We start from the raw sequence: 13,472 nt of genomic DNA on the forward strand, positions 1-13,472 counted from the left end.
GACACAATCGAAAACAAACCAGACACAATCGAAAACAAACCAGACACAATCGAAAACAAACTAGACATAACCGGACACAATCGAAAACAAACCAGACTTAACCGGACACAATCGAAAACAAACCAGACACAATCGAAAACAAACTAGACATAACCAGACACAATCGAAAACAAACCAGACTTAACCAGACACAATCGAAAACAAACCAGACACAATCTAAAACAAACTAGACATAACCAGACACAATCGAAAACAAACCAGACTTAACTGGACACAATCGAAAACAAACCAGACACAATCGAAAACAAACCAGACACAATCGAAAACAAACCAGACTTAACCAGACACAATCGCAAACAAACCAGACACAATCGCAAACAAACCAGACACAATCGAAAACAAACCAGACACAATCGCAAACAAACCAGACACAATCGAAAACAAACCAGACACAATCGAAAACAAACCAGACACAATCGAGACAAACCAGACGTAAGCAGACACAATTGAATACAAACCAGACTTAACCAGACACAATCGAAAACAAACCAGACTTAACCAGACACAATCGAATACAAACCAGACATAACCAGACACAATCGAAAACAAACCAAACTTAAGCAGACACAATCGCAAACAAACCAGACACAATCGAAAACAAACCAGACACAATCGAAAACAAACCAGACACAATCGAAAACAAACTAGACATAACCAGACACAATCGGAAACAAACCAGACTTAACCAGACACAATCGCAAACAAACCAGACACAATCGAAAACAAACCAGACACAATCGAGACAAACCAGACGTAAGCAGACACAATTGAATACAAACCAGACTTAACCAGACACAATCGAAAACAAACCAGACTTAACCAGACACAATCGAATACAAACCAGACATAACCAGACACAATCGAAAACAAACCAGACTTAAGCAGACACAATCGAAAACAAACCAGACACAATCGAAAACAAACCAGACATAAACAGACACAATCGAAAGCAAACCAGTCTTAACCGGACACAATCGAAAACAAACCAGACTTAACCGGACACAATCGAATACAAAGCAGACTTTACCAGACTCAATCGAATACAAACCAGACATAACCAGACACAATCGAAAACAAACCAGACTTAATCAGACACAATCGAAAACAAACCAGACTTAACCAGACACAATCGAAAACTAACCAGACACATTCGAAAACAAACTAGGCATAACCAGACACAATCGAAAACAAACCAGACTTAACCAGACACAATCGAAAACAAACCAGACACAATCGAAAACAAACTAGACACAATCGAAAATAAACCAGACACAATCGAAAACAAACCAGACACAATCGAAAACAAACCAGACACAATCGAAAACAAACCAGACACAATCGAAAACAAACCAGACATAACCAGACACAATCGAAAACAAACCAGACATAACCAGACACAATCGAAAACAAACCAGACACAATCGAAAACAATCCAGACACAATCGAAAACGAACCAGACATAAACAGACACAATCGAAAACAAACCAGACTTAACCGGACACAATCGAAAACAAACCAGACTTAACCGGACACAATCGAAAACAAACCAGACACAATCGATAACAAACCAGACTTAATCAGACACAATCGAAAACAAACCAGACTTAACCGGACACAATCGAAAACAAACCAGACACAATCGAAAACAAACCAGACTTAACCAGACACAATCGAAAACAAACCAGACTTAACCGGACACAATCGAAAAAAAACAGACACAATCGAAAACAAACCAGACTTAACCAGACACAATCGAATACAAACCAGACATAACCAGACACAATCGAAAACAAACCAGACTTAACCGGACACAATCGAAAACAAACCAGACTTAACCGGACACAATCGAAAACAAACCAGACATAACCAGACACAATCGAATACAAACCAGACATAACCAGACACAATCGAAAACAAACCAGACATAACCAGACACAATTGAAAACAAACTAGACTTAACCAGACACAATCGAATACAAACCAGACACAATCAAAAACAAACCAGACTTAACCAGACACAATCGAAAACAAACCAGACACAATCAAAAACAAGCTAGACATAACCAGACATAAATAGTGCTCCGCTTTCCTCCCACTGTCTGCAGGCTCAGTGTATTGTGTCACAATATGTGGATATTGTAAAACACATAAAGGGCGAATGTAATGTTACTACTCCAGTCACTACATAGTGCTATAGAGCAACCATATAAATATCACATGCCTCCTTGACTTCTGGGAGATATATGGAGATAGATGGAGAGAGTGGAAGATAGCAAGACAGAGTGACTGTTAGATAGTTGAACTAATAGTACAGTTAATAGTGTGGATCTGTAGTGTAATCTTCACTTAACTAATTCCTCAGTAATATGTTTGAATCTATTCCATCACTGTCAGAGGTAATGTTTGGCAGACCAGTGTGGACCAATTTACCTACCCTTACCATTTCTACTCTTTCAGAAGCTAGAGAGCAACTTTGAAAACTGCAAGAGAAGATGGCCAAGGTTCATGATAAAAATACGGATACAGAATAATTAAGGTAAGTTGGAAGAGCAGGTTCGCACCCAGGATCCCACAGAAGATAGGTGGTAACTAGCCAAGGTGACAACGATCCAATCCAGCTCCTCAACCACCGTGCAGTCGTGTTGCATCGAGGACAAAATCCCAAATGTAACCAGGAACAACATCCAAGATCACTGTGAGCAACTAAAGAAACCTCCAGACAAGGTCATCATTACAAGATCTGGGTGTACGAGAGGATTACCTCTATACCTTATAGACTCATAGATTTGCCAGTCCTATACAGTCATGTAATGATCACTAAACATGAACATGTGTTGTATCTGGTTGTACTTCATTGGAAGGGGTAAAGTATCTTTAAAAAGAAAGGGGAATGTTTTAATATGCAAAATCGGCGGCAAACCCTCACCGATTCCCTGAAACTCGCTGGCTCACGCGCCGAAAACGGCCAGAGAATGGCTATGTCTGTGGCCGCGCATGCGCACGGCGATGACCTGCAGCAGTCGCACCGTACAACATGGCATTAGCTGTGCACGGACCCGAAACGCCATCCGTCACTCCACAGGCCACCCCCTGGCCACTCCCCACCAGTCCCCCCAGCCCTCATGGAAGCTCCCTCGGCCAGTGGCCTGGCTCCCGCCCGAGTGTGGTGGTGCTGGACACAGTCCGTAGCCGCCACACCGGGTTCCCAACATCTTAGACCGCACGTCAACCGGACGGTCGGGAATTCAGCCCAACGGGTGAGGAGCATTGCGGGCTGGCCTTCCTATGATGCACCAACGCCGTTCCCCGTATCACCCATACCCAACAGCTTGCTGATAATGAGACCTAAAGTCTGATTGATAGATGAGCCTTGTTAATCCATTCAAGCACAGCACAGTTTGAAGTTTGGCAGCAATAAATATTTCCGCTTTCATTTTACTGAATAATATTTTGCTGCCTGGTGATGCTGGGCAGAAGTTCTCAGACTGCAGCTTGTGAATGAGCAATGGACAAGCTTTTGGCCTGGACTCTAGTCCCCTCCCTCATTCTCTTGGCTGAATAAGCAGCTTTATGAATATTGTGGTCACAATCAGCAAATAATCAAAGAGTCGGAGGTGTTTGCTTTGCAACAATGTCAACTCACCTTCAATCTGGTCCGCGCTGAATTCAATCTGAAACAGAAACAAAGAGGAAGAGTTTATGAGGAGATGTTCCAGCCTGTTAATTCAAGGCTGACTCACATTGAAGGGCTATGACCTAATATTGCATGTTTCTATGAAATATGGAGAGATATCCTCACGACTATTCCTAAAATTTGAAAAGCTGGACAAAGATCCTTAAAATGACTGAAACTGTGTGTGTGACCCCCACCTCCAAACAAAATAAGCTACCTAGCAGTATCAGGGAAACTAGAGCCTTGTTATCCCTGAAGAGCTACTAATGACCCCATGTGGGTTGCACATGCCAAACCTAGAGAGAGTTATACAAAGCTCGACAAATTTCATAATCCAGGCTGGTCAACAGAGGTCCGCTCAACTGCTAAGACAAAAGGCCCCATGACCTCCCTTTCAATTCTTAATGGTTGAGACATGTAACAATCTCGGGGTCCCAGATGAGGGATACATATCCTTTGTCAAACACAGTGTGGAGAGTTGGGAGTCATGTGACATGGGCTTCTGGCTTGTGGAGCCTGTAATATTGCTTTGCTGAACTAAAAGGTTCAGTCTGCTGTTACCATCTAATAATAATAATCTTTTTTGTCACAAGTAGGCTTACATTGACACTGCAATGAAGTTACTGTGAAAAGCCCCTAGTCCCCACACTCCGGCGCCTGTTTGGGTACACAGAGGGAGAATTCCGAATGTCCAAATGACCTAATAGCACGTCTTTCGGGACTTGTGGGAGGAAACCGGAGCACCCGGAAGAAACCTACGCAGATACGGGGAGAACGTGCAGACTCCGCACAGACAGTGGCCCAAGCCAGGAATCGAACCCATGTCCCTGGTGCTGTGAAGCCATAGTGCTAGCCATTATGCTACTGTGCTGCCCACTGCCCCATCTAACTGGCAGCATCACAGAAAACAAGCTCTGCCCAAGTAGAACACCTGGACCCATCTACACGGCTTCTGTTTGAAATTCTGTACTACAATACTGACTTATCTCTGCATTCCTATCTCATCGCGTGAAGTCACCTCCACCGGCAAAGTGAATTATCCAGCTTCGTGCTCAGCCCACTGACATCCGTGAAGAAATATTGCATTGAACTTTGATTCTGGAATCTGAAACGATTGGAAAACCACATTTCTTTCCCCTGTGGCCTCTGAACGGTAAAAATTCATTTTCTTTATCCCACTGTTTACCGCCTGAGTGTGGAGGTGACATTGCGTTTTGAGTGTACATAAATAAACTCTTTGGATTCATCCTACTTTGAGTCCAAACACCTTTCTGTTTACAGATAGCTTATTAGAGAAGAAATCAGTTTTGTTCAAGTTAACCCCTCCCCTTGTCCATAACAAGAGCTAGAAATGGTTACAGACTCTTCGATGTGGGACTGTGAATTCCAAATCTTGTTGTTATAAGAGATTGTGCACTTGAATAGAATGATTATTGTCATAAGGCTTTACTTAATTGACGGCATGTAAATGTAGTAAATGTGTTTTTATGAATTAGATTATTTTTTAATACTCAGCCTCTCCTTCAGCAGCCCCGCCTCCGGAGCCTCCGCATACGTCCTGTCCACTCTCAGAATCTCTTCCACCAGCCTTGCCATCTCTGCCTGTTCCCCACACAGGGTCTGTTTCCCTCTATTCCCTTCCTATTCATGTATTTGTCAGGATGCCTTTTAAGCGTCACTATCGTATCTGCAGGGGGGGATTTGAGGATGGAGGGTGGTGATGGTCTGGAATGCACTGCCTGGGAGGGTGGAGAGGAGAATTGCCTCACATCCTTTAAAAAGTACCTGGATAGAGGCGGCATGGTGGTTCAGTGGTTAGCACTGCTGCCTCACGGCGCTGAGGACATGAGTTTGATACCGGTCCAGGTTATTGTCCGTGTAAGGTTTGCACATTCTTCCCGCATCTGCGTGGGTCTCACCCCAACAACACAAAAGATATGGAGGGTAGACGGATTGACCATGTTAAATTGTCCCTGATTTGGACAAAAATAATTCAATAGTCTAAAAATATATAGAATTTTTAAAGTACATGGATGAGCACTTGGCATGTCATAACAGTCAAGGCTATGGGCCGAGTGCTGGCAAATGGGATTCTGTCGGCAGGTCAGATGTCTTTCATGCGTCAGTGTAAACTCGATGGGCCGGAGGGCTTCTTCTGCATTGTATTATTCCATAATTCTGTGATACACTGGAGGCTTCCATTAATCAACAAAGGGGTTTATTGATGAAAGACAAAGGCAGTTAGGTAACAGGCGCAGAACACAACACACAGGTCTTAATTCTTCAGCTCCCTGGTCCCCACTGTAATGATATGTATAATGTCAGTATAGTAAAGGGTTAATATCTGAATCTGTGTGTAAAACAAACACCAGAGGGTGTCACTAATTCATTGTATCTAAGGCAGCATCTATAGGAATTCTGGGAGAAGCTGAAGAGAACATGGAGAGAGCAGAGTGAAAGTTGAATAGAGAAATATAGCTCAAGGTCAAGTCATAGTGTAGTTTAATAGTTAGATAGTGTAGCCCTCTGGGATGGCCACGTCCCGATTACAAAATGGACACATGCAAAGAATGCAGGGAAAATTGGACAATACTGAAAAGCAAGCAGGTGCAAGGTCTGTCTGTTGATTAGAGCCTTGGCTCTCAGGCGGGACAGAAACTACCAAGCCATCTACATACTAATGAGCCATCTACATACTAATGGGACAAAAAGGAAAAATTTAGATAAACAATGTTAAGGCAGACACCCCGGCGCCAGAGGAGACACAAACAAAGCAAACCAGCGGCCACCTAGGACACGCCCAGCAACCAGGGAACCCACCCCTCTATTGGAGGAAGATCGATACGAATGATTGGGAAAGGCCCAATTAATTGAGGCCAAGTTCATGCCCGCCCAAAAGCGCGCGAAGCCCTTTCGGGTATAAAAAGTATTCCCAAGAGAGGATCTCTCTCTTGGCCTTGGCTCTCAGCGAGGAGAGATCTGCCGAGCAGCTACACCAGACCAAGTAAGTTCCAGGTCAATGCACGCTACGAGAAGGCGCGCCTAGTTGCTATCCTGTAAACAGCTCAACCCCACAGCCTCAGAACCGAGCAACGGCCATTGTTCCTCTGACTGAGTGGGCACCCGAAGCTAAGTATAGGCTTTAGTAATAGTGGTAGTTTAGTTTGTAGAGTTTATGCATGAGTAGATTTGACTGTGTGTAAATAAATGAGCATTGCTTTTGAACTTACTAACTGGTGTATCGAGTCTTTGGTCAGTATTCGGTTTTGAACCTTGTGGCGGTGTCGAAAGATACCTGGCGACTCTTGAGCAAACGTAATTAAACAGAGCCAAATTAAGAGACAACACCAAAGAGAGCAACAATATAATATTGGATATTGTATTAAAGGTTCAGTATCATTAGTTTATCATCTGTAACTCAGTAGAGTGTGCGAACCTCATTTAGTTTAGTAGTGTAAAATAAATTAGTTTTGATTCAAACTTTTTATTTGATTCAAACTTATATTTTGTCAACACTACATATCTAAAAAGGGCACCAAAAGCAGACAGGGCAATGGGCGAGCCCATTCAGATGAGCTAATCGGTGCACGAAGCGGCGGAACGGACGGTTCGCCGCAACAAAAAGAACTGGACAGACAGAAGCATTTTCCCTCTGGGCCAGGGGGGAACTGGAACTGGAAGGCAGCCTTTGTCGAGGCGCTGAGGGAACTTCAGCAGGAAAACAAGGCAGAGGCCAGGGCAGATATAGAAGCCACAGTGCAGGCAGCAATGGCCAAGGCCCTGGCGGAGGTGCAGCTCTCCCTGGACAGAGCAGAGGACAAACTGGAAGCCCAAGAGGCGACCATTAAGGAGCTGTAAAAAGCCGCGACTGACATGAGCGACCGGATCACGGCCCTGGAGAAGGAGGTGGCGAGACTGGGCACAACGCAGGGGAGCCTGAAGGGCAGAGTGGACGATCAGGAAAACCGCTCGAGAAGGCAAAATGTGAAAACTTTCCCCAACCCACCAGAAATGGACAGAGCACACCGGTCGCTGCGCCCGGTCACCCGAGGGCAGTTATAGCTAAACTGCACTGGTACCAAGACAGGGAAACCAGCCTGCGCTGGGCCAGAACCTGAAAATGGGAAGGACACTTCATTAGAGTTTACGAGGACATTGGGGCAGACCTAGCCAGGAGATGGGTGTGGCGCACAAAGACTCCGTGAGACAAACAGAGTGAAGTCGATGAGGCTTTATTAAGCGTGTCTGTTCCCCAGCAGCCCGATAGTAAACTGGCATGCGGGGGAAGGCACCGGCTTCTTATACTTCGCCTTCAGGGCGGAGTATGAGGTCAACGGCCAACCAGGACCCGGGATCTGTCAGCCAATGACATTAGGGCTTCCAGTCCCACATGACCCCCAATACATACTACCACATTCACCCCTTGTCAAAATGAACCCGGCGGGGTGATGCTTCGTATGGTGGTAAGGGTTTACAGTACTGGTCCTGGGAGGAGAGAACAGTTACATGGTAGGACCGTATTGGACAGTATCGTCCTGTTACAACTATTTACAGAGGATATATGAAAACAAAATGTTCATTGGACAGTCCATCTTTGTTTTACATCGACGCCACGAGTCGGTCGGGCGGTCTGGTCGTCCGTGTCGATCGCCTCGGCCCCGGCGGTGGTGGTAGTGCTTGTACCAGCGTTGTCGCCTCCGGGAACCGCACGGTTTTAGCTGTCGGTGCAAAGGGGAGGGGGGCTGATCCTCCTGGGAAGGGGGCGGTCGCGGGGTGCGGCGGTGGCAGGAAGGGGGGCGGTTGGGTTGATGGTGCCGGGGGTGTGTGCGTGGTGCCGGCGGGCGCCAGATCCCGCAGGGAGACCGTGTCCTGTCGGCCGTCGGGGTACTCCACGTAGGCGTACTGGGGGTTTGCGTGGAGGAGGTGAACCCTTTCGACCAACGGGTCCGCCTTATGTGCCCGCACGTGCTTTCGGAGCAGGATGGGTCCTGGGGCCGCCAGCCAGGTCGGCAGCGACGTTCCAGAGGAGGACCTCCTAGGGAAGACAAGGAGACGCTCGTGAGGCGTTTGATTAGTGCTCGTACATAATAACGACCGGATGGAATGGAGAGCGTCCGGGAGGACCTCCTGCCACCGTGAAACTGGGAGATCCCTGGACCGTAGAGCCAGTAGGACGGCCTTCCAGACCGTGCCGTTCTCCCTTTCTACTTGCCCGTTCCCCCGGGGGTTGTAGCTGGTCGTCCTGCTTGAAGCTATACCCTTGCTGAGCAGGAACTGGCGCAGCTCGTCACTCATGAAAGAGGACCCCCTGTCGCTGTGGACGTATGCGGGGTAACCGAACAGTGTGAATATGCTGTTCAGGGCTTTAATGACTGTGGCCGCGGTCATGTCGGAGCAGGGAATGGCAAAAGGGAAGCGGGAGTATTCGTCCACTACATTAAGGAAATACGCGTTGCGGTCGGTGGAGGGGAGGGGCCCTTTGAAATCGAGACTGAGGCGTTCAAAGGGACGGGAAGCCTTAATCAGGTGCGCTCCATCTGGCCTGAAAAAATGCGGTTTGCATTCTGCGCAGATGTGGCAGTCTCTTGTGACTGTACGGACCTCCTCTAAGGAGTAGGGGAGATTGCGGGACTTGATGAAGTGGTAAAACCGAGTGACCCCCGGGTGGCAGAGGTCCTCGTGGAGGGCTTGGAGGCGGTCAATTTGTGCGTTGGCACATGTCCCGCGGGATAGGGCATCAGACGGCTCGTTCAGCTTTCCGGGCCGGTACAAGATCTCATAGTTGAAGGTGGAGAGTTCGATCCTCCACCGCAAGATCTTGTCGTTCTTGATCTTGCCCCGCTGTGCATTATCGAACATGAAGGTAACCGACCGTTGGTCAGTGAGGAGAGTGAATCTCCTGCCGGCCAGGTAATGCCTCCAATGTCGCACAGCCTCCACTATGGCTTGGGCTTCCTTTTCCACTGAGGAGTGGCGGATTTCTGAGGCGTGGAGGGTTCGGGAGAAAAAGGCCACGGGTCTGCCCGCTTGGTTAAGGGTAGCCGCGACAGCTACGTCAGAGGCGTCGCTCTCAACCTGGAAGGGGAGGGACTCGTCGATGGCGCGCATCGTGGCCTTTGCGATGTCCGCTTTGATGCGGCTGAAAGCCTGGCAAGCCTCTGTCGACAGCGGGAAAGCCGTGGTCTGTATTAGGGGGCGGGCCTTGTCTGCGTACTGGGGGACCCACTGGGCGTAGTATGAAAAGAACCCCAGGCAGCGTTTCAGGGCTTTTGGGCAGTGCGGGAGGGGAAATTCCATGAGTGCGCGCATACGTTCGGGGTCGGGGCCTATTATCCCATTGCGCACTATGTAGCCCAGAATGGCTAGCCGATCGGTGCTAAAAACGCACTTGTCCTCATTGTACGTGAGGTTCAAGGCTTTGGCAGTCTGGAGGAATTTTTGGAGGTTGGCGTCGTGGTCCTGCTGATCGTGGCCGCAGATGGTTACATTGTCGAGGTACGGGAACGTGGCCCGTAACCCATGTTGATCAACCATTCGGTCCATTTCCCGTTGGAAGACCGAGACGCCGTTTGTGACGCCAAAAGGGACCCTTAGGAAGTGGTATAATCGCCCGTCTGCCTCGAAGGCTGTGTACTTGCGGTCACTTGGGCGGATGGGGAGCTGATGGTAGGCGGACTTGAGGTCCACGGTGGAGAAGACTTTATACTGGGCAATCCGATTGACCATGTCGGATATGCGGGGGAGAGGGTACGCGTCTAGTTGTGTGTACCTGTTGATGGTCTGGCTATAGTCAATGACCATCCTTTGTTTCTCCCCTGTCTTCACTACTACCACCTGCGCTCTCCAGGGACTATTGCTGGCCTGGATTATGCCCTCCTTTAGTAGCCGCTGGACTTCGGAGCGAATGAAGGTCCGGTCCTGGGCGCTGTACCGTCTGCTCCTAGTGGCGACGGGTTTGCAATCCGGGGTGAGGTTCGCAAACAAGGACGGGGGTTGCACCTTGAGGGTGGCGAGGCCGCAGATAGTGAGTGGGGGTATGGGGCCGCCGAATTTAAACGTAAGGCTCTGTAGGTTACATTGAAAATCTAAGCCCAGCAAGGTGGGGGCACAGAGTTGGGGAAGGACGTTAAGTTTGTAGTTTTTGAATTCCCTCCCCTGTACCGTTAGGGTAACTATGCAGAATCCCTGGATCTGTACGGAGTGGGATCCTGCGGCTAGGCAAATCTTTTGTGCGCTGGGGTAGGTAGTTAAGGAACAGCGTCTTACCGTGTCGGGATGTATAAAACTTTCCGTGCTCCCGGAGTCGACTAGGCATGGCGTCTCGTGGCCGTTAATTAGGACCGTTGTCGTCGTCGTCTGGAGAGTCCGGGGCCGAGCCTGATCGAGCGTAACCGAAGCGAGCCGTGGTTGTAGTAGTGGGGTGGGGTCCGTTGTTGCCGTCCAAGAGGACGTCGGGGATGGATAAAATGGCCGCCCCCATACCTCGCCCGTAGATGAGGGGTCACAAGATGGCGTCGGGGGTGGACAAAATGGCCGCCCCCATGCGTCGTACAGGTCGGGGGCGGTCCAAGATGGCGGGTCCCCTCCTCCCCTCGTGGTGGTCGGGACCCAAAATGGCGGCGTCTGCGGGTCGCACATTGAGTGCTGGGGGGTCTGGGGGGCGCTAGGACCGCGCGGAGTTCCCGGGCCGCGGGCGCTAGGACCGCGCGGAGTTCCTTTGGTGCGAGCTCCAGGGCCGCGGGCGCTAGGACCGCGCGGAGCTCCCTCGCTGGGGACCGGCAGGTCAATGCGAGCGCTGGGACAGTGAGGAGGTCCCTCGCCGGGGACGGAGGTCGGGGTCCAGGTGAGTTGTATTGCCGGCGGGTCAGGCGTGGGGCGCGGGACGGGGGCGAGGGCCCAGGTCGGCGGGTCAGGCGTGGGGCGCGGGACGGGGGCGAGGGCCCAGGTCGGCGGCTCCGGCGGGTCAGGCGTGGGGCGCGGGACGGGGGCGAGGGCCCAGGTCGGCGGCTCCGGCGGGTCAGGCGTGGGGCGCGGGACGGGGGCGAGGGCCCAGGTCGGCGGGTCAGGCGTGGGGCGCGGGACGGGGGCGAGGGCCCAGGTCGGCGGGTCAGTCGTGGGGCCGCGAGCGCTGGCACCGCGCGGAGCTCCCTCGCCGGGGACAGCGGTGGTTGGGGTCAAGGTAGGTGGCGCCGGCGGGTCAGGCGTGGGGCGCGGGACGGGGGTGAGGGTGGCGTTCGGGATACGGAAAACCCCTTCCTCTCCATGGAGAGTGTTGGCTGGCACCCAAATCGGGAGCGCCGGCGGCGGGTCATACATGGGCTGCGGGGAGGGGGGTTGGGGAGCGTAGGCGGCGTGCAGAGCTCCCAGTTCTCCCGGGGCCGCGGTGGTCGGGACCCAAAATGGTGGCGCCTGGGGGTCGCACATGGCGTGCTGGGGGGGTTGGGAGGCATAGACTGCCTGTAGGGCTCCCTGTTCTCCCGGGACGGCGGCGACCACGCGGGACCGGCACACCACCGCATAGTGGCCCTTTTTCCCGCAGCTTTTGCAGATGGCTGCGCGGGCCGGACAGCGTTGTCGGGGGTGCTTCGCCTGGCCGCAGAAATAACAGCGGGCGCCCCCGGTGCGACTCGGCGTTTGGACTGCGCAAGCCTGTGGGGTGTCCGGGGGGGGGGTAGGGGGTTTGCCGCGGCGGGTACGTACGGGGCCCAATGGCCTGCCGCGCGGTCGGGGCCGTAGGCGCGGGTATTACGCGCGGCTACGTCCAGCGAGGCTGCCAGGGCCCGTGCCTCTGAGAGTCCTAGTGACTCTTTTTCTAGAAGTCTTTGGCGGATTTGGGAGGATTGTATACCTGCAACAAAAGCATCGCGCATTAACATGTCCGTATGTTCGTTTGCATTCACCGACGGGCAGCTGCAGGCTCGTCCCAAAATCAGCAGCGCGGCGTAGAACTCGTCCATCGATTCTCCGGGAGCTTGCCGTCTCGTCGCGAGCTGGTAGCGAGCGTAGATTTGGTTAACTGGGCGAACGTAGAGACTTCTCAGTGCTGCGAACGCCGTCTGGAAATCGCGGGTGTCTTCAATGAGGGTGAAAATCTCCGTGCTCACCCTCGAGTGCAGGACCTGCAGTTTTTGTTCATCTGAGACTCGGCCTGTGGTCGATGTGATGTAGGCCTCAAAGCAAGTCTGCCAGTGTTTGAAGGCTGCTGCTGCATTCACTGCGTGGGGGCTGATCCTCAGGCATTCTGGAATGATCCTGAGCTCCATAGTCCTTTTTAGGCACGCTTAATAAATTGTGGCGCACAAAGACTCCGTGAGACAAACAGAGTGAAGTCGATGAGGCTTTATTAAGCGTGTCTGTTCCCCAGCAGCCCGATAGTAAACTGGCCTGCGGGGGAAGGCACCGGCTTCTTATACTTCGCCTTCAGGGCGGAGTATGAGGTCAACGGCCAACCAGGACCCGGGATCTGTCAGCCAATGACATTAGGGCTTCCAGTCCCACATGACCCCCAATACATACTACCACAATGGGCTGAATTCAATAGAGCGAAAGCAGCTCTTCACAAGAGTGACGTACGTTTTGGTATTCTGTACCCAGCGAAACTCTGGGTCACATACCAAGAAAGAGAATACTTCTTCACAGCCCCCGCCAAATCAAACAAGTTTGTCGAGGAACATGGGCTGGAAAACCAACAGCTAGGGTAGAAATAAGGGGCCCCTGGCAAGGGGTAACACCAGGCCGA

The 13,472-nt window shown here is 50.8% G+C and overlaps 1 protein-coding gene across 1 annotated transcript in view; it reads right to left on the reverse strand.

The window, feature by feature from the left end:
* The window catches only part of LOC140398325 (myosin light chain 4-like), a 186,011-nt gene that overhangs the window by 154,542 nt on the left and 17,997 nt on the right, over nucleotides 1–13,472 (reverse strand). The window contains exon 2 of the mRNA XM_072486892.1: nucleotides 3,704–3,731. Within this exon, the coding sequence (XP_072342993.1) occupies nucleotides 3,704–3,731 (28 nt within the window). The remainder of the gene's footprint in view (nucleotides 1–3,703; nucleotides 3,732–13,472) is intronic.

This window comes from Scyliorhinus torazame, chromosome 21 (genome assembly GCF_047496885.1).
Source record: "Scyliorhinus torazame isolate Kashiwa2021f chromosome 21, sScyTor2.1, whole genome shotgun sequence".
Lineage (NCBI taxonomy): Eukaryota > Metazoa > Chordata > Chondrichthyes > Carcharhiniformes > Scyliorhinidae > Scyliorhinus > Scyliorhinus torazame.